This window comes from Emys orbicularis, chromosome 1 (assembly GCF_028017835.1).
Source record: "Emys orbicularis isolate rEmyOrb1 chromosome 1, rEmyOrb1.hap1, whole genome shotgun sequence".
Lineage (NCBI taxonomy): Eukaryota > Metazoa > Chordata > Testudines > Emydidae > Emys > Emys orbicularis.
The window spans coordinates 135,277,332-135,296,451 of NC_088683.1; the positions used below are offsets into that span (position 1 = coordinate 135,277,332).

General features: G+C 42.3%; 1 protein-coding gene across 5 annotated transcripts in view; it reads right to left on the reverse strand.

Annotated features, from left to right (window-relative positions):
* Positions 1 to 696: 696 nt before the first annotated feature.
* LRP6 (LDL receptor related protein 6) overlaps positions 697 to 19,120 on the reverse strand; it is a 177,358-nt gene continuing 158,934 nt past the window's right edge. For 2 of the 5 annotated variants that reach the window (XM_065398640.1, XM_065398375.1), the window contains 8 exons: positions 17,917 to 18,126; positions 16,157 to 16,282; positions 13,756 to 13,992; positions 11,043 to 11,153; positions 8,988 to 9,218; positions 7,473 to 7,606; positions 6,122 to 6,219; positions 697 to 1,344 (listed from right to left, as the gene is read on the reverse strand). In XM_065398640.1, the coding sequence (XP_065254712.1) occupies positions 1,053 to 1,344; positions 6,122 to 6,219; positions 7,473 to 7,606; positions 8,988 to 9,218; positions 11,043 to 11,153; positions 13,756 to 13,992; positions 16,157 to 16,282; positions 17,917 to 18,126 (1,439 nt within the window). In that variant the 3' untranslated portion in view covers positions 697 to 1,052. The remainder of the gene's footprint in view (positions 1,345 to 6,121; positions 6,220 to 7,472; positions 7,607 to 8,987; positions 9,219 to 11,042; positions 11,154 to 13,755; positions 13,993 to 16,156; positions 16,283 to 17,916; positions 18,127 to 19,120) is intronic. The other 3 variants (XM_065398483.1, XM_065398421.1, XM_065398561.1) reach the window with 3 other exon arrangements.

Sequence of the window (19,120 nt, forward strand, 5' to 3'; positions counted from 1 at the left end):
CTAAAATGATTCAGGTCTATGCATATTACCGTTGTCAATTACATGAGAATTGGGCTGACTTGGTACAAAATGGAATCCTACGGCATCCGCTGAATAAAGAAACCCAACACATAACATGCACTGCAAGACAAGGCTAATAAAAAACGTAGAGGATGAATTTTCATTAGCCCAATTCTAGAAGTACTTTAAACAAGGAAATCTGATTTAACAAAATGGCTCTGGGGGGGAAAGCAGAGGATGCCGGGGTGGAAAATGCCAAAAAAATTAAAGACATTTTTAAAAGTGTACCCAACAAAATTATTGAACTTCCAGCAATGGAGAAAGTTTTAAAACAGAGGGTGTGATGCAAATGTAGGCAAAAAAAATGCAGATGCATTTTAATTTTTAAAAAGTGTGAGACAATATATTCTAATATTTCATTATATTTGTACACACATATATAATAAAATACTATAACATATCCATTCGCTGCTACGATTGCTGTATTCCTGTAGAAAACATAAAGCCCTTTGTGTATGGTTAATATCTGTCCTGACTGTTTCTTCAAGTTTAACTTTCATTGCTGGCCCTCCATAGTTAATGTAGAGGTTATTTGGCTACTTCCAAGTATCTATGGTATGCTGCTCTGAGACTGACTTCTTTTTTTATTATTTTTAAAACTTTTTTGGTATTGACGAACCCCACACTTTGCCTCACTGGACAGTGACGCGTCCTGGTCCTTCCATTTTCTCATGTGCTCGGTCACTTCACTGGATTAAGGCATGTTTTTTTGTTCCATTTGCAAAAATAAAAATTTTGTACAAATTTCTATTCTTTTATACAAAAATTTCTTCTTATGGCACAAGCAGCAGATGCTGTTTAAGAAAATATATAAATATCCTTTTTTCTTCTGTACAAATATCTCCAGTATTCCCCACCCCATTTCATAACTTTTAACTGTACACTGTCCTGCCTCCTCCCTCTCCAATAGCTCCCTCCCCCCTCCCTGGTATGGACAATTTGTATTTACACTTTCGTAGTGGAGGCAGTTAAGGAAGGGGGCGGAGGGGCCCTCATGAGGAGTCCGTGCAGGGGGATGGAGGCGGCGGGTAGAGGTGATGGGAATAGCTCCGTTCTGTGTACGGGGAGGGCGGACAGCTTTCATAGTTCTCCTCCGCCGAGAGGTACTGGCTCCTTGGCGTCGGTGGAGGGGGCACAGGCTCGGAATCATAGTTCAAGTCACTGGTGTAGCCCTTAGTCACTGCTGTCGTGACCCGCCGGCTGGGGGCGTAGTCGCTGTCACAAACATCCGTGCTGCAGGGCGTGGTGGGAGGTGCAAAATGCCGGTAGCTGTATGGCCTGTAGCTATGTAAGGAAATTCATAGGAAAGATGTCAGCGCTTAAAAAGAAACTATAAGCCAAAGACTCAGATAACAGGACACAGGCCAGATGTATTGCCTCATGAAGGGAATACTCATTAGCAGACCTGTGATTTTTCAGAGTGCCGGCAGCTCCAAAACAAGGCCAGGCGCCCCCCCCCCCCACACACACACACACACAAAAAACCCCAACCCCACCTGTCTGGGGACAACCACCCCAAAAATTTTCAGAATTTTCACAAATGGAAAAGTTGGAAATTAATTTATTTCACGTCAAAAGAAATGCTTTGTTTCACTTTTGGACATCTTTACTTTTCTTGTAAAGCTACATTAACAAGGGGACTTAATGTACAGTTCACAAACCCAAGGAGGAGGGGCTGGTGATGAAGGTACAGCTGGTGGCACCCCAGCTTATACCCAGTAGCCTAGTGGTTAGGGCAGTCACCTGGAATGTGGAAGAGCCAGGTTCCAATCCCTGCTCTGGAGCAGGGACTGGAACCCATGTCTCCCCTCCCTCTCCTCCTTGTTTTTGTGAATGGTGTCTAAGTCCCCTAGTGAATCTAGGCAAAAAAATTGAAATGTTTCTTTTCAGGAATGTCAAAATAAACAGTTTTGACATGTCTTAATTTTTTTTTTCTTCAACTGAAACCATTTGCCAAAATCAGCATCAATTCGTTAAATGTTTCAGTTGACCTGAGTCTGCATTTCTCAGTAAAAAATTTCAATCAAAATATGTTGCCCAGCTCTACTAATTAGCCATCACCTTGGGCTAGACATCACAAAACCTCAACCCTGGTCAAACTGGTACAAAAGGGATGGGATTTGGGGGAAAACAGAGCGTGTGGAGTAGATGTTCTATTTCCAGTAGCCTCTGCTGATTAATTCAGCACTGGATCAGAGTCCACAGACAGAAAAGCTAGCTCATGTGACTGTTTTATTGCAGCCAGGAGAAACATCTCCCTGAGCAGCTAACATAGCTGCAGTTCCCATGTGCTGCTATCAAAAAGCAGTTCTGTAGTGGGTGCAAGAAAAAAATCAAGTTGCACATATAGAGGAGAGCGACTTCTATTGCCCAAGACACTGAGGCTGTAGCAGCCACAATTGCCAGTGCCTCTGCCCCAAAATCAGAATGCCAATTCCTCTAGGTCAGTGGTTCTCAACCTTTCCAGATGATTGTACCCCTTTCAGGAGTCTGATTGGTCTTGCATACTCCCAAGTTTCACCTCACTTGAAAACAGACATAAAAATACAAAAGTGTGACAGCACATTACTGAAAAATTGCTTCATTTCTCATTTTCTCTGTCTGAAATTTTAGTTTGTACTGACTTCGCTAGTGCATTTTATGTAGCCTATTATAAAACTAGGCAAATCTCTAGATGAGTTGATGTATCCGCTGGAAGATCTCTGCGCACCCCCAGTGGTACACATTCCCCTGGTTGAGAACCACTGCTCTAGGTCAATGTCAGAATGTGAGGAAAGACAAGATGACCAGAAGCAGCAATAGGATATATTTTTGACTGGGAGAGAGAGTTCTAGAAATATCAAACCCAGCACCACACGCTCAGTATCGTTAATGAGATTCAAATGTCACATCAGCTAACAACGATCAGAGTTATCCAAGCCGGTGCCAAGCTTTGATGTTGGTTTGCTTTCTAAGTTGCCAGTCCCTTTTATAGACTTTTCATAATGCCAGAAGGGACCACTATGAACATCTAGTCTGACCTTCCATAGAACACTGGCTATATCTTCTGTTAAAGGAGAATAGATGATTTTTGAGCCCCAATAACTTCATTATCCACAAGCCCATTAGGAAGAACTTGTATATCTCTATCAAAAACAACTCCCTCTGGTAGTCGACCAGTGCTGCTTCTGTGTCTGGGGTGGGGGTGGGGTGGGGGCACGCCCTATAGCCTTGGAAAGGTGCTCCTTTTCTTTCATTTGTGGTAAAAACCCAAATAAATTAAAACAAAATCATTACAGCAAAGAGACTAAACATTCATCTTCGAGGGAAGGGAGAGTGTGCATTAACATTACATTAAATAAAAACAATGGGCAAAAGCTTACAAGTCTATAAACAACAGTGAAATAGGCCTTTAAAAAAGGAAATATGTAAAAGTTTAACAGTGAACCCCCCCCCCTTAGCCCTCCCCCCAAAAGAAAACCAATAGGAAAAGGGTTAAAAAAGGATTTAAAAATTTAAATATAGATACATATAAAGAAAATCAGAAACTCCTCATTGTGGAATCAGAAATAATTATGTTAAGCACTAGCTAGGCTATGTAGCCACGTTATCTATGCAACATTAGACTCTCTTCTTTCTTTTTCCTTTCCTAGGATTTGCTTGTCATCTTTCTCAAGATGGCAAGGCCCAAATGATATATTGTGTGCCAAACAAATTATTCATGCTGGAAATTTAAAATAGCATAAGACATTCTTCTAGAGTGAATGGCTCTCTCACTATCTTTCTGGTGTAAATTATTTTCAGTAATAAAAATAATGAGACACCAAGCTTATGCAAAACTTAAATAAGTTTTGGACAAAAACTGAGTGATGACCCTCAATGATACACATTTGAGAGGAATGCTGCTAACATATTTGTTGCATTCTGTCTTAAATTTTTGGCCCCAATCCTTCAGACACTTATGCACATGCTTCAGTGGAACTATCTTTTCAGGGCCAACATACCAGGCAGATTGGACCTGGGGTAAAAATCTGCCAACTGAATGCTGAAGGCATCTCACAGTCCAAGTATGACTTCCTGGAGAAAATGGTGAAGACCAACATCCATGTTCTCACCCATGTCGCAAATGAAAGAAAGACCCGTTGCTACAAAATCTATGGCTATAAACTCATAGCCAGCAATTACCACCCAAAATGGGGCCTGGCAATTTACATCAAGCAGGAGATCAACAAATATGTGGTTCTACCTCCTACAGTGCACAAAGGAACAACTACCATCTCCGTGCGCATCGGCAAGCTAACCATCATTAATGTATATAAACAACCTGGTACACCATGCCTCAACCAACTCTGCAGAATGTGCAGGACCCTACTTATTTGTGGGCAACTTTAACAGTCACTACACACAATGAGGCTATGCTGCAAACAATCTTCCAGGCGAAGAACTGACAAACTGGATTTCAGCAAATGATATACGCCTCCTTTTTGATGCGAAACAGCAGGTCCCTTTCCAGTCTGCAAGATGGGGCAGAGGATATTGCCCTGACCCGACGTTCATCTCTAAAGATGATACAGGGCACACCAACACCCATGCCATGGATCGTCCTCAATGACTTCCTGAACACTCAGGACAGACGCATAATGGAATTCAAATCCCAGTTCTCTACTCAAAACCAGCGCCAGCAGGCTGGAACTTTAAAAAAAAAGCAGACTGGGCCACTTTCACTATGATTGTGGAAAACACCATCTCCCGCATTCCCCCCTTCTGACCATTTTACTGCACTCCTAAACTCTGCCACGAAGAACAACATTCTCCGGGGACACAGGTATACTCCCGACTCCTCCACAAATACAATGAGCGTAAAGACCCAAAATCTGGAAAAGCCCTCCTGGCGTCACGGGCTGCAGCAAGGCAGAAATGGTGGCTTGAATGTGTAGAAGGTCTAAACTTCACATGCTGGAGCAGACATGCCTGGAACACTTGGGGGCTGCAAATCCCACACCTGCTATTAGGCCACAGGTGAAAGCCAATGCCATCGCTGCTAACTGTTTGTGGACTTCAAAACAGCCAGCCAACAGACAGTAGTGCAGACAAGTCCAGTATCAGCTTCAGCAGGTGATGTCCACAGGCGTGCCATTGTCCCAATGGTCTGGGCCATTCAGAAGTAAGGAGATCGATACAGCCAGTGAAGCCACAAAACTGGGAAAAGCAGCAGGAAAAGATGGTATCTATCCTGTGTTCTTATATAACGTGGATCCACTGGCATGGAAATGGATGATGCAGCTTTTCACCAACATCCTGGAGACCGGTGAAATCCCCCAAGTGTGGAGAGAAGCCACGGTCATTTCCTAAAGCCTCTACTGTGACTTTCTGTATTAGCAAACATGGAACTTCCAGCTGTCCATCGAAATACAGCCACGGCACGTGAACTTAAATGCACCAAAGCCTACCCAGAACTTCCCATTCAGCAGGTTATGGATAACATATCCTAACACCACCTGAAATCGCAAAAACCACTGTGGACCACACGTGACCATCTCATGTCTCTGGATCCAGCCAGGGAATGGCAAAGTGTCTGGACCTCATCTACCGTTCCAAACAAACACAGTCATACTGACCCAACAAGCCGCCCTCTCAGTTTTGACCCACCTTGCAAACTTTGGACCACATTGAACTGCATCCAGACAACCCACGGAAGACGTGGCTACTGGATTAACAAAGACTCCCCATCATGCGACTGTACTGAGAACATCCAAACCATCCACCGCATCATAGCGCAGCCCTCCAAATATGGATTCAAAGGTAAACTGGATGATATCCATAACATCATGGGGGCGGGAGGGTTGAAATGGCTTAAGGACCTACAACTGCATCTATAGCATGTTGCTCTGCAGATGGCATGTGCGAGACAGAGAGTGGAACTATTCATGTGATTAAAATTAAGCATCTGTATAACTGTTTGCAGGATCAGGGCCTTAGATTGTAAACTCTAGGGCGAGGATGGTCTTTTATTCTATGTTTGTACAGCAATTAGTACAATGAGGCTTTGATCCAGATTGAGGCTATTGTACTAATAAATTACCTGTAGGATCTATGAGTGGAAGGACTGTTTGAAGAATAACCAAATTCCATGGTGTAATGTGAGCGTTCAGTAGCTGGTGATGGCGGAGGATTCAAAATCTAAAAAAAAAAAAAAAGGCATCTTTTTAAAACAGCCACAATAAAATTAAAGAGGAAGAAAAAATTAAATGCAGCCATGACGATATTTCTACCCAATATTAAAGACAACACTAGTTCGCAGTTTACACCTTTCTTTCTTGTTAAGGCAAAGCTCAGTGCTGCACCTAGACAAAGCCATGGCCCCTTCCCCAGTGTAAATTCCTCTCTATAATCTCAACATCCTGTGAACCTCGCTTGTATCCATTTCCATCTAGGCTATCACTAAGCTTTCCTTCTAAGGAGGGGACTACTGTTGCTATTTTGAAGCACTTAATGCTGAAAAGTAAACCCAAACCAGGCAATTCAATACTAGATTGTCATCAGGTATACTGCTATCCCAGGCAAACTGGCTGATGACTGCCACAACCAGGTCATAGTCACCAGATACTGTGCTGATTCCAGTATTGTTATTTTGCTGCCCCTTGTTCTTTTTATGACTGAACAGATTCTGGCTCTTAGAGGAAAGAGGATATTTCAACTGTAGTGAAATAAATATCCTAGGGGGAGTACGTTATGAGGCCTCTAACATCATGGTCAGCAGTTGAAATTCAGCCCACATTGATGATAATTCAATTTATTATCACCTTGTTTTGTGGGTTATAGATAAAGTAGTTGGTAGTATTAGTTGCTACTGGAGGCAAGATTACTTAGAATCTAGACTATAAACTCTTTTGGGCATGAACTGTCTTTTTGTTCTGTGTTTGTACAGCCACTAACACAATGGGGTCCTGGACCATGACTGCAGCTCCTAGGCGCTATGTTATTATAAATAACAACAACGTGTTTAATAGCATGAAAGCCACCATGGCAATTGGTTCTCCTGCAAGGACTGTGGATAGTAGACTCCCCTTTAGTGATGATCCCTCCATGCCAAGTTGGAGGTGCCTCAGTGGGGTCAAAGGGGAGAAGTGTTCTCTGCCTATGCTGTACCTGTTCTATAGTTTGGGGCTTTTACAGTCTCTAGGACAATCAGTCCAACACCTTTCACCAGCTCGAAATCCATTAACTTTTTTAGTTTAGCAAGACATTCCTCTGCAGCTTTGGAAGAGGGCATGCTGTACACACACATGTCCTTCCAATTCACCCACTCCATATTCAACCAAACAGATTTGCTAGACTAGAAATCTAAAACAAAACCCTTGCCAAACAGCTAACCCCAGACATGCACGCTGCTACTGGACTGAAAGATACCCACGCTTGGAAGTGTGACTTACTGGAGGGAAGTAAGTGCCCTTGGTACTCGAAGAACTACTGGAGGATGCCCCTGTGACATGGGCTCTGTCGTAGGGAGGCCCGCTACTTCCGGCCATAATGCTGAGGGAGCTGATCACAGATTTACGCGACATTCCTAAAGAAAACGACAGACACTATGTATATCAATATTAAAATCTTTAAAGCAAAACTGAAGAAGGGATGGGGGTTAAGGCTAAAATATCTCTACAGGATACAGGCACTATAAACACGACTCAAAAAAAAAAAAAAAAAAGCTGTCTGCATTAAACAATCCTAGTCTCCTTGATGGAAAAGCGAAATGAAGTTACTCAGGGGATAAATATGCTGGCTTAACGTTCTAACCACTGAACTCAGGAACCTGGCATGGGGCTGCACGAAAGCTTGTGCAAAGAGAAACGGATTCCTTTCACTTGAATGGCTTTGAAAGGCTTAAGAGAGAAGGCACTTCAGCACTCTCTCTATACTCAAGAATAAAACATTAAACTGATTTTGCCTGTCTCATGCGTGCAAGAGGAAAGAGGTTTTGTTCTTTCTTTTCCACATAGTGAGTTTTTGCAACAAAGTGAAAGGAGACTAGGAGGGAGGCCTGGCAGAAGGGGAAGACGCATGTGAATGCATTCCGGACTACAGCGAAAATTATGTTCAAAGCTCCCTCTTATGAAAAGCAGCTTATCACAGGAAGGCAAAAGGGGCTGATGCATTGATATAATGCCATAACAGGCTTGCAAAAAGCATTTACAGGCACCTCTTTTGTTCCAGTTGGATCAGAATAAAGCAGCAAGAATATGGATTTTATTAAAAATACTTGGCACTGACTACTGAAAGCTCATTATTTGTAAAGAAACAGATACAGGAGTCATGCACATTAATTAAGACTAAGTGCACTTTTGTGACCTAGCCTTAGTTTCGTATCTCATCAGATAGATAAGGTTACAACTTATGGCTGCTGTTTGCACAATGCTGTTTAAGAGGGTTTACAGAAATGAGGCCATAATTACTCCTGGTCATTAAAGATCCCATAGAACTCTCCACAAGCACACAATACAGGGCATTTGTCCCTGAGACAGGGCAATTCCCAATCAACATGAGTGACTATATTCCGTCTAAATGCCTGTTGATTTAATTCTCTCTCTATTTCCTGAGCCTACAGAATTGTAGAATTGTGTAGAATTGTTGGTGTCATTATACTGGCCCCAGAAGAGGATGAATTTCGGCAGTAAAAGAAGTGATCCCTAGGTATGTGTATATACAGTTACTGGTAGTTCTGCTGCTTGTGGATGACACTGTTAGAAATCAAACAATAATTGAGTAATACAATTTAGAGGGTTCAATCCTGTCTTCCGAGGGGCAGGTGCCCAGAATTATGTATCTGGTACAATCACCTGCTTTGCTGGTGAGCATGCGCAGGAGCTTGCATTATAACTATATAGTGTCATTAAGAGGCAGGATAAGGAAACCAATGTAGTTTTAAAATGCTTAGACATATTGTTACTTACCTGGGAGAGACCCTGACAGAGAGCTTGGGTGAGGCACATAACCAAGTGGTACGGAGGCTGGTCCATGCACCACATAGTCATTAGTCATTGTTTCCCCATCCCCCTTCATGCGTGGGCACAGCACCCTCTGGCAGATAAAGTACATTGCTCCAACCACAAAAACAGTGAGGATCACTCCAATGATTGAGCCTATGGTATTGTTGGCTTGTGGTGCTGGCTCCTCTGTTGTGTCTAAATGAGGAGAGGGAAATCAGATTCTGTAACTTTCATTGTTAGGTCCAACAACTTCAGACGTGCTAAGATTAGCATTCATGCCACTCTCCCCAAAAGAAAAACTGGAAGCCTATGCTACTGAGCTTCCAAGCCACTTACAATAGCCTTCTAATTAAAGATGCAGCGTGAACAAACGCCCACTTGGCACTAGGATGACATTTTTATCTGCAATTAAAGACAGCTACTTTTCACATTTGACCTAAGTAGCATATGAACCTAGGGCAAAAGCCAGTGTTCTAATTAATACCATTAACTCCACCTCCTCTGCTGTCTAGGGGTTTATTATTCATGGCCCAGCATTCACTGATGCTAAATAGGAGAACCATGGAAGCAATGATCAACTGTGTCTGGTGGCATTTCCAAAGACACCTAACCTGCCCCATGTGCACTTCCAACTGATGGTAAGAGCTACACCTGATCATCTGTCCTAGAAGTATCATCTCTGCAAGGCAGTGCCACCCTGAATTGTTATTACAAGCCCATCAGCAGTCAGACATGGATGCCATTCCTGAAGGCACTGAACTGTAAGCAGTGATATCTCTCAGAACAATGGACAACAACCTGACTATGCCTTGAGAATCTGGGAAGACGAGCAGGTATCAAAGCATTTACCTATTCTATTCAGTGTCTTATATCACTCATATCTCCATGGTATCTAAGTGGCTACTCTTCAATCCACATATCCTTGTTCCCTGAAGTCTGCACCAACCCTTTAGCCAATCTCTTTGGCTCCCATATCTAATGAATCTACAGAGATGAGAAAATAAGACCCTGTCCACATTGGAAGCAGAACAGAACTAGCTACAACCTTATCCCAGTGCATACATTGACCTAACTTCCCTCCTCCCTCATTACAAACAATAGAGAAGATAGGAAATGGGCTCAGGTCAGTGTTATGTGCACATTTGTGATAGTGCCTTCTGCTGTCTGGCCCATAGGGAGGATAAGGCACCTACTATTACTGCCAACAAAGGGAGATCTCACTTATCTCTGAAGTAGATTCAGGAGCTAAAGAATTAGGGGTCAATTCTGGGTTTACATGTGTGTTTTTATTCATTAACTGTGTCTGTTATGTGCAGTACATCAATTGGTTATAATAGGTGAGGAGATTTCCGATTTAAAATTTCTAATAACGTAACAATGATACCAGTGAACTTTAAGGCTGAAATCTACTCTGTTTGGCCTGTAGCTTTTTTTCTAGGGACCTGGAGCCTTTCAAGGCAGGCAGGCCCAAAGGATATTATATTCCATAAACCATAATCTGCAACTATAAACCAAGCAGAGAATTACATAGGCTTTAGGCACAAAGGAAACTTTTTAGCATATTTCTATGTGCAGAGATAGGAGCACTCTTAAGTTTCTTAAAGTACCTCTTGTGAATTCTATGGCTGAAGCAGAGCAGAATGGTTACGACAGCCTCAGGCCATTTTGAAGAGATTCTTATAGTACAGAAGAATGCTTCCATCCACGTATACAAACATTATTAAGCAAGATTTCCAAAAAAATTTTTAAATGTTTAAAATATAAGGGGCAGAATTTAACTGTTTTGAATCTGAGACACTTATCAGAATAATAGATTTTTCACTCCAAAAAGAGCTACATGTCAATTAGCTTCCCATGATCCCCATGCATTAATTATTGGCAACAGGTGAGGCAGGAACACCCAACTTAAAATTAATGCATGTGGTTTTAATACTGAGAGTGAATCCTAACTCACTGAGGAGTGAAACAACCATCTTCACTTGCTGCAACCATGTCTCTGATCTCAGATTTTACACTTACAGCATCCTTGCTCATCTGAGCTGTCACTGCAGTCCAAGTTGTGATCACATTTCTTGTTTTTCCCAATGCACTGGCCACTGGCGCAGCGGAATTGATCGGTTAAACAAAGCACTGGAGGGGAGAAAAATGTCCAGAAATGTTCAATGTCAGATATTCACAAAAACAAAGACAGGTGATCAGGTCCTGTAGGAGGGTAATACAGTGATAACCTGAGAATGTTATTTCCTATTTGCAGGGTACTAAATATAGTATCCTGGGCTGAATGAACTCAGAGGCAGAAGGCCATGGTGTTTATAGGAAATAAACCCAGAATACAATTAACAGGAAGCACACAAGTTATAATTACTATTAACTTTAGCCATTAAATATTTGAATTTTGAATGAGAGAAAAGAATTAAGTTACAAAAACTTATCAAGCTGCTAAAAGATAGTTACTTCTTTTCAAAGAGGTCACAAATTCCTTCCAACACTCTCAACAGACCCTTACTCTTCCTAACATATCTTTCTACTGTGTATGGTCATCTAGAAAACTAAACGGAACAGTAATTATCCAAATACCTGCACTCTGGGTAATAATGGCTGTCAACTGATAAGAGTACATTTCATATACGGTATGGTTGTGAAAACACTGTACAGTGATTATGTAAATAACAATCAATAAGAGTGCAAGGAATTGTAGGACTAGGGTGACAGAATGACAATATCTTGGCATATCCCAAACAAACCTGATAGAATTAAGATAAACTTAATTTAATAAAGTTAAACCTTATTGAATTAGAGTTAATTCCTTTGGGGGTACATTGTATTAAAAATGCAATGATGTATGTGCTATTGTAGAACTGAATGCATCTTCTCTAGTAGGGAGGGGGGATGCGAGCGAACGTCCTCTGTTATCAGCTTTGAAAGCCGTTGGGCCAGATATGCATACACTAGTTCATATTGGACTCTCAGGACCAACAGACAAAGAAAAGACTTTTGGATTTAAACAAACCAAACCAAACCAAAACAAAACCGGCTGACTCCGGGGCCTTCTTCCTGATCCAGCAAATGGACAGGACTCCTGGTTCATGGAGGGCCCCAATCCTCAAGGGAGGATTGGCAGGCCTTGGCCTACTGAGGCCTCATAAACCTGTGTGGTTGGTTCTGAAATGAAGCTCTGATGGACTTGTAACCACAAGGAAACCCCTAGGGTGGGGTGATGCCTGGTAAGCTTATTAGCCGGTATGCAGGCTCTTTTATTGTTTTTAATAGGATTTCTCTGTAACGCTTTTTACCTTAAGAACAAAGTAGGCTCGCTTAGATACAGCTATGTGATAACTTAAATCTGTAGCAATCACTCCGCTATCTGTCTCTGAAGAGGAAGCAAGCAGATTGTCCTTGCTGGAAATGATATAGCAAAGGCAGGGAACTGTGCAGCCTGAAAACACGCCAGGCAGAATGGAGTAAGACGTGGGTCTCTGCCCAGAAAGGCGACATCTAGGGAGCTGGAAGTTAAGAGTTGGGTGCCCTTGCTGAACCACTGAGGGGAAAAACAGGTACAGCTGCCCTGAATAGTAACATAACGGAAATAATATTCTTATTTTCATTAATAACCGGTGAGCTTTCTTTCTCACACTAATCAGACAGGACAAGGCCATATCAGTATGACTTTTTTAAACCACCTGAAACTTTGCAGCCAGAAGTTTCTCATCCTAGAAACAAGTTATCAACAGAATCAGAATTTAATGATGTGAAAGACTGAATCGCTTGGCAGTACTGGTAGTGGATATGGAGACTTTCATTCCAAATCAGTCAGCTTGTTGAAATCTGGCCTAGGTCATTAGTTTCCTAAATCATTCCCAACTGAAGGCTGGCTTGGGGCCTGTATTCTCAGCCCTCGTCATAGCAACTGACTTTAAAAGCAGTCCCTTTAGATTCAGAAGTTTTTAAGGCCTCAGAAGAGGAAACTGATTGAATGGATGTGGCAAAATGGCTATCCCCTCACGCTCAGAAGTAGCCCCTCCAGGCCAAGGCTGAGACATACTGGCAGGGCAGTCAGATGGAGGAGGACAGCTTGCCGGTGTTACACTTGTTTTACTGACACAGGACTTCAGACTCCAAGCAACTTCCAACCAACATGAAAATTCATTTAATTTAGAGAAAAAACCTCTAAGACTACAAAAATTGGAGGCTGTTCACATTTGGCACGCTAGTATCACTTCTCCCCATAACCATCTCTGCATGCTGCCTTTTGTTGGAGTTTGCAGGTGGAGGACATCTCCAAAACTCTCTCATCCATCTGCATTCTCACTCATCCACACCCACACCCACTTTAAATTCCATTGTAGTCAGATATTATATAATAAATGAATATGAATCTAATTTTCCCACAGTTTCCATTAGTCAGTAAGAGGTATTCAAACAGCTATCTCAGCATACAATTAAACCAAAACTAAGACCAATGCTTTGAGATTTTTAGAGCTTGAAATAAAATAATATCTCATTCTTAAATAGCATCACTAGATCTCAAAGTGCTTTGCAAAGGAGGTCAGTTTCATTATCCCCATTTTACAGTTGGGGAAACTGAGACAGAGGTGGAATGACTTGCCCAAGCTCACATAGCAAACAAGTGGCAGAGCTGGGAATCGTATCAAGACCCTCTGGCTCCTAATCTAGTGCTCTACCAACCAGGAGCCAGGTATTTAGGTGCCTAATTCCCAAGCATCCACTATACCTTCACAGTTCTTCTCATCTGAGTTGTCCTGGCAATTTGCCTCTCCATTGCACCGGAGGGTGCTGTCTATGCACTGTCCGCTTTCACACTGGAACTGGGAGTCTGAACAGACAGGGCAGTTCTTTTCATCACTATGGTCTTCGCATTCAGTGAATCCATCACAGCGCCAGGCCACTGGGATGCAGTCAATCTCCCCTGTGAAACAGGTGAACTGCTGAGGGGAGCATGTTGGGGGTTCTTTAAAAAAAGAAAAAAAAAAGAAAGCAAAAACAAACCCAAAGGAACACGTCATTAATCCATGTTTACAAGCAGCACATCTTAAAGGAGAGAGATAGGAGAACCCAACTATTTGACAAACATACCCCAGGCAAGGTATTTCCCACCCCCCTCAGTGATTTGAACAGCTCTGAGCTTCATATGCCAGAGTGCAGGCTCATGTCACTGGAGTACAATCTGGAACGAAGAGAGGATGAAGAAACATATGCATGCAAAATTCAAAGGACAATACTCCACCCTGTCCACCCTTTCCAACAGCACAGTATACCCTTCCCTTGTACTTCATTAAGTCTTCAAAGGTTTTCACTTGAAGTCAACACACGAAGAGTGTTTCTCTTCCTCTTTTCCCCCCTTCCCGCAATCTGACTGTGTACACAAAAAATGGCTCGCTTTCTTTTTAATGTTCAACAATAATTGTATAGAAAACATTAAAAGGATATAATGTGCTGCAGATGGACGTGCTGTGACTCAATGTCTAGTTATGTGCCCTCTATAACTGTGTTCAGTCAAACTTGTTTTAAAAAGACAAAAAAATTGCTCCATTATGTCAACTCCTGCTATCTCCACACAGCTGTTAGCAGTTATTTAACATTTACTACAGTAACTGTTAATCTTATGTAGTAAGCGTGCTTTTTTTTTTTTTAAACTAAGAGGCCCTTTTTTGGCCTAACATTAAGTTTGCACTCAGAAAATATCTGGATTATGTTAGTTCTTTTTCCACTGTGTGACCACATGTCGCCTTGCTGGCTACAGAATTGCGCAACAAATCCACTCAAAATGTCAACAGAAAGAGAATGAAGCTCCTGAGCTCTCCTCTCCCTCCTTGAACCAGCAGGGCCCGGTCAGAGAGGCAGCATCTTGCATTGCTCTATAACGACTCCCCGGCAGCTGCAGTTTGGAATGGTGTGCGTGGGATGATTTTGAAGACGGAAATGAAAAGGAAGAAGGAAGGATAGATGGTATACAAAGCAGAAGATCCCAGAATCAGAAAAATCTACAACAATTTGGGGAAGCAATTTGCTATTTTAAAAATTCAGTGCAAGAACTGTTGACCCTCCGCCTCTTGCTTTCAATCTGTGTGTGTGTGAATTTAGCAGAGGCAAGAAGTTGACAAATCAACACCCCAGAGACTGAAGTCCTCTGTTTAGCCACAGATCAGGTACAACAAAGGCAAGAGAAGTTCCAGTTCCCTTCACGTATTCTGCCTATATTCTCATCTAGAAGAGCCACCTCCAAGCCCTATGGGTTAATCAGTCCTTGGCCTCTGTTGAGAATACCGCCAAGGATGCTAATTACTCACCTCTGGGGTGGTGCCAAGGAGTAGACTGAAAAACTCATTTGTACTTACTATTTATATTTATTGCAAAATTATGAGCCCCTAAATTGAACCTGCCTGAGGTAGTTCCGACAATTTTTTCTATCAAATGTTTTTCAGGGCTTTTGGAGTCTTACTGTACCCAACATGACTTTTATTTGTTACAAGCCACTTAGGCAAGGTTCACAAAAACGGTGCTCTGTGCTCCCTCTGCTGGCTCTTTAGCAGCAGCTAACTTAAAAATACCTCTCACCAAGAGCTATGTGTTTAGCATTGGTGGTCCTGGGGAAGCCACACAAAAGCGTTGTGGTGTGCTTTAAAATAGTAGAGAACATAGCATTGGTTAAACAAAACCAGCCCCATTAATTTCAGCTGTTTTCAAAGCCACCTGTGTGTCAAATAGAAAATGTCACACCAACAAAGGCAGGGAGGGGGGAACCGCTCAGCTTTCTCAGATGGTATTACAGACCATTGAATAAAAATAACCTGAAATAACTCAGTGTCCTTTTAGTTACTATGGGCAAATCGACATCTGTATATTGAAAAGCCTTCTCGCCTCAGAGTTAATTAACAACACTCACTGGGACAGGTTCAGTTGTAGTGCTATGTGAAGACACCAAAATGGTATCCAGATACTCAGTGTGGAAAAGCATTGTTCAAGACATCTTATGCAGCAAAACTTGTCCTCTCATGGCACTGGCTTTTCCCCCTCCAGAACTGCTCCCAGATTGAAGCATGTGGCTAACATGAAGGCCATCCTACCATGTTAGGGGCTCAACTAAGGAAATGCAGACAACTGGAAGGACTTACCTCCACAGGATAGTTCATCCTGAAGCAGAACAAGGTGCACCGGACAAGAACACCGGGTTGTACCGTCACCCTTCACAATACAAATGTGCGAACACCCGCCATTGTCTTGAGAACAAGGATGCTGTCCTGCAATTTATAAACAAGATCTTTATGCAATATAACCCCAAACCCACATGTCTGGTTGCGATTATTTAGAGAGAAGAAATTAATTGGTAAAGCTTGAGGAAAAAATAATCCAGATTTACTTATTCAGGCCCTGATCCCATAATGAGCTCAGATGGGGTAAATCCTGTGCACTTCTGCAGAACCCATTTGCTTTGGTGGGGCTCTGCATGGACACAGGAGGTTCACCTGCATAGAGCTCATTATGACAATGGCCTGCCTCCCTTTCTCCCTTCCCGAATGGAAAACCTTCTGGACAAGCAGCTCCAGAGTGTATCTATAATTATTTGTGATCTGAAGCATCATAAAAAAAAAATCACGCAGTGCAACCTTTTAAAAACAGTAAACAAAACCTAAAGGTTGTTTCTTGGGAAAGATGGAATTAGTTCTGGAGGACTACAACAAAGGTACCTCGAATTTAATACTGCACTCTCTCTCTCTCTCTCTAAGCCATTTAAAAAAAAAAAAAAAGAAGCAAACTTTTCTGATTTACAAAGTCTGAAGTATTTGCACTGCCTCCAAAACTCAAATGAATATGCTCTAGATAAATATGTCTTTTCATTTTAATGTTTAATAAGGATGCCCTGTTTCTTCTTGAAATTCTTGACAGATTTACTGTGATTAATGACAAACAAAGCTAGTAGTCGTCTGCTTTAATTAATATCCCCAGACAGTTTCCTAAAAAAATTCTCTAGTTCAAAGCACACATCATACTTATGTTAACGTGATTGCTTCCTCTATGATGGCTGTGGCTCCACTTGGCTGCACCCATCTCCAGCCAACCCCCCATTCATTTCAAGTTAGGAAAAGTTTGTGCCCTTGAAAAAAAATGTTTAAAAACTATTTGAGCATATTTACTCCTGGTGAAAGGGGCTGAAGTCCTCTAAACAGACAAAGCATGTGGCAAGCTAAGCTTCACTACTCCACCCCATGAATGGGCCACAGCCCTGATCCAAAGGAACCTCCACCAGGACCAAGATGGTATTTTAGTCTCTATATCCATTCAATCCTTGGTGTCTGTTATAGGACTACCTATAAGTTGCCCATTAAGGTATGTCTACACTGGAGCTGGAAGGTATAATTTCTAGCTCACGGAGACCTGCACTATTTCCTTCTGATCAAGCTAGCAGGCTAAAAATCAAAGCGCGCTTGCAGTAGTGCAAGCGGGTGGAGGGACTAGCCGCCCCAAGAATGTACCTAGGCTCTTCGACAGGATCATAACTCAGGGCAGCTAGCCCCTCCAGCCGCTCGCACCACCATGGCTTCCCTTCTCTTTAGTGTGCCAGCTCAATCAGAGCTAACGTGCATATGTCTCCTCAAGCTGGGAATCACACCTTCCAGCTCTAGTGTAGACACACCTTGAGTGACAAACCATGACAGTGGTTTTTGTGATGGTCTCCTATCCACTAGGAGTTGTACTAAGAAAACTCCACACAGGCCCCTTATCAGCCTTTTGGCCACTACTGATCTGGGGTGGATTTAAATCAGTGACATAGGAAGAAATGTCTCCCTATGCCATTAATAATCCTCTGTTGCGCCACTTCCCACCCCTAACCCCACACTCCCTATTGTTTCTTGGTAATGGGGATGGTACTTACTGTATTCCTGGATGTTTAGCTCTTTAACTGCATGTATGTCGCTGAGCTGTGCAATACGAGCCTGGACTTTCGTACGTCCTTCTCGACCAGTCATGTCAATTTTTTCAATCATTTGCTGTTGCTTGTCAATCCAGTACAGCCAGTTTTCAAATACTGTGAGCCCAACGGGTTGCAAGATATTGGAGTCTTCTAAAACTATTCGATTCGCCCCTTTGGAAAGGAGGTTGTGGTTTAACAATTGGAAGAGACCGAGATATCATCATGAACATATTTTACATAGATATAAATATGTGTATTTTACACACACTCACAGTCCAATGTCCTCAGTAGCTGTCTGGATTTAAATTCTGCAGCCAGATACCCAATATACACAGCACACCTGTGCAGGGAGTGAAAGCTCCAAGGTAGCTTCAGGGTAACCCAAAAAAATTGAAGGGGTTTTTAATTTTATATTATAGCGAGTAGTACAGTGACCATAGTACCACATGTGTTACTGATTCAACTTTTTCATTTTGTACTGCAGATTGTACTGTACTGATGAGGTATAACTGCATTCTAGAAGTAGTTAGATGTTCCAGCTGCTGGAAGGGTAGAGAAAAAGTGGGTATAAGGCATAAGAACGGCCAAACGGGGCCAGACCAATAGTTAATCTAGCCCAGTATCCTGTTTTCCGACAACGCCAGCTGCTTCAGCGGGAATGAACAGAACCGATAATCACTGAGGGATCCATCCCATCGTCTCTTCCCAGCTTCTGGCAATCAGAGGCTAGGGACACCCGGAGCATGGAATCGCATCCCTTACCATCTTAGCTAATAGCCATTGATGGATCTGACCCGTTAACTTATCTAATTTTTTTTTAACCCCATTATAGCTTTGGCCTTCACAACATCCCCTGGCAATGAGTTCCACAGGTAGACTGCATTCCATGCTTAATTTGTACCAGGGCTTGCCTGGGCTGAGCCCCAGCATCTCTAGGCTCTTCTGTGTATCTTTTCCAATTCTAATATATATTTTTTGAAATGGGGTGACTAGAACAGCACACAGTATTCAAAATGTGAGCATACCACGGATTTATATAGAGGCAATATGATATTTTCTGTCTTATTATCTCTCTCTTTCCTAATGGTTCCTAACGTTCTGTTAGCTTTTTTGACTGCTGCTGCACATTAAATGGATGTTTTCAGAGGAATATCCACAAGGACTC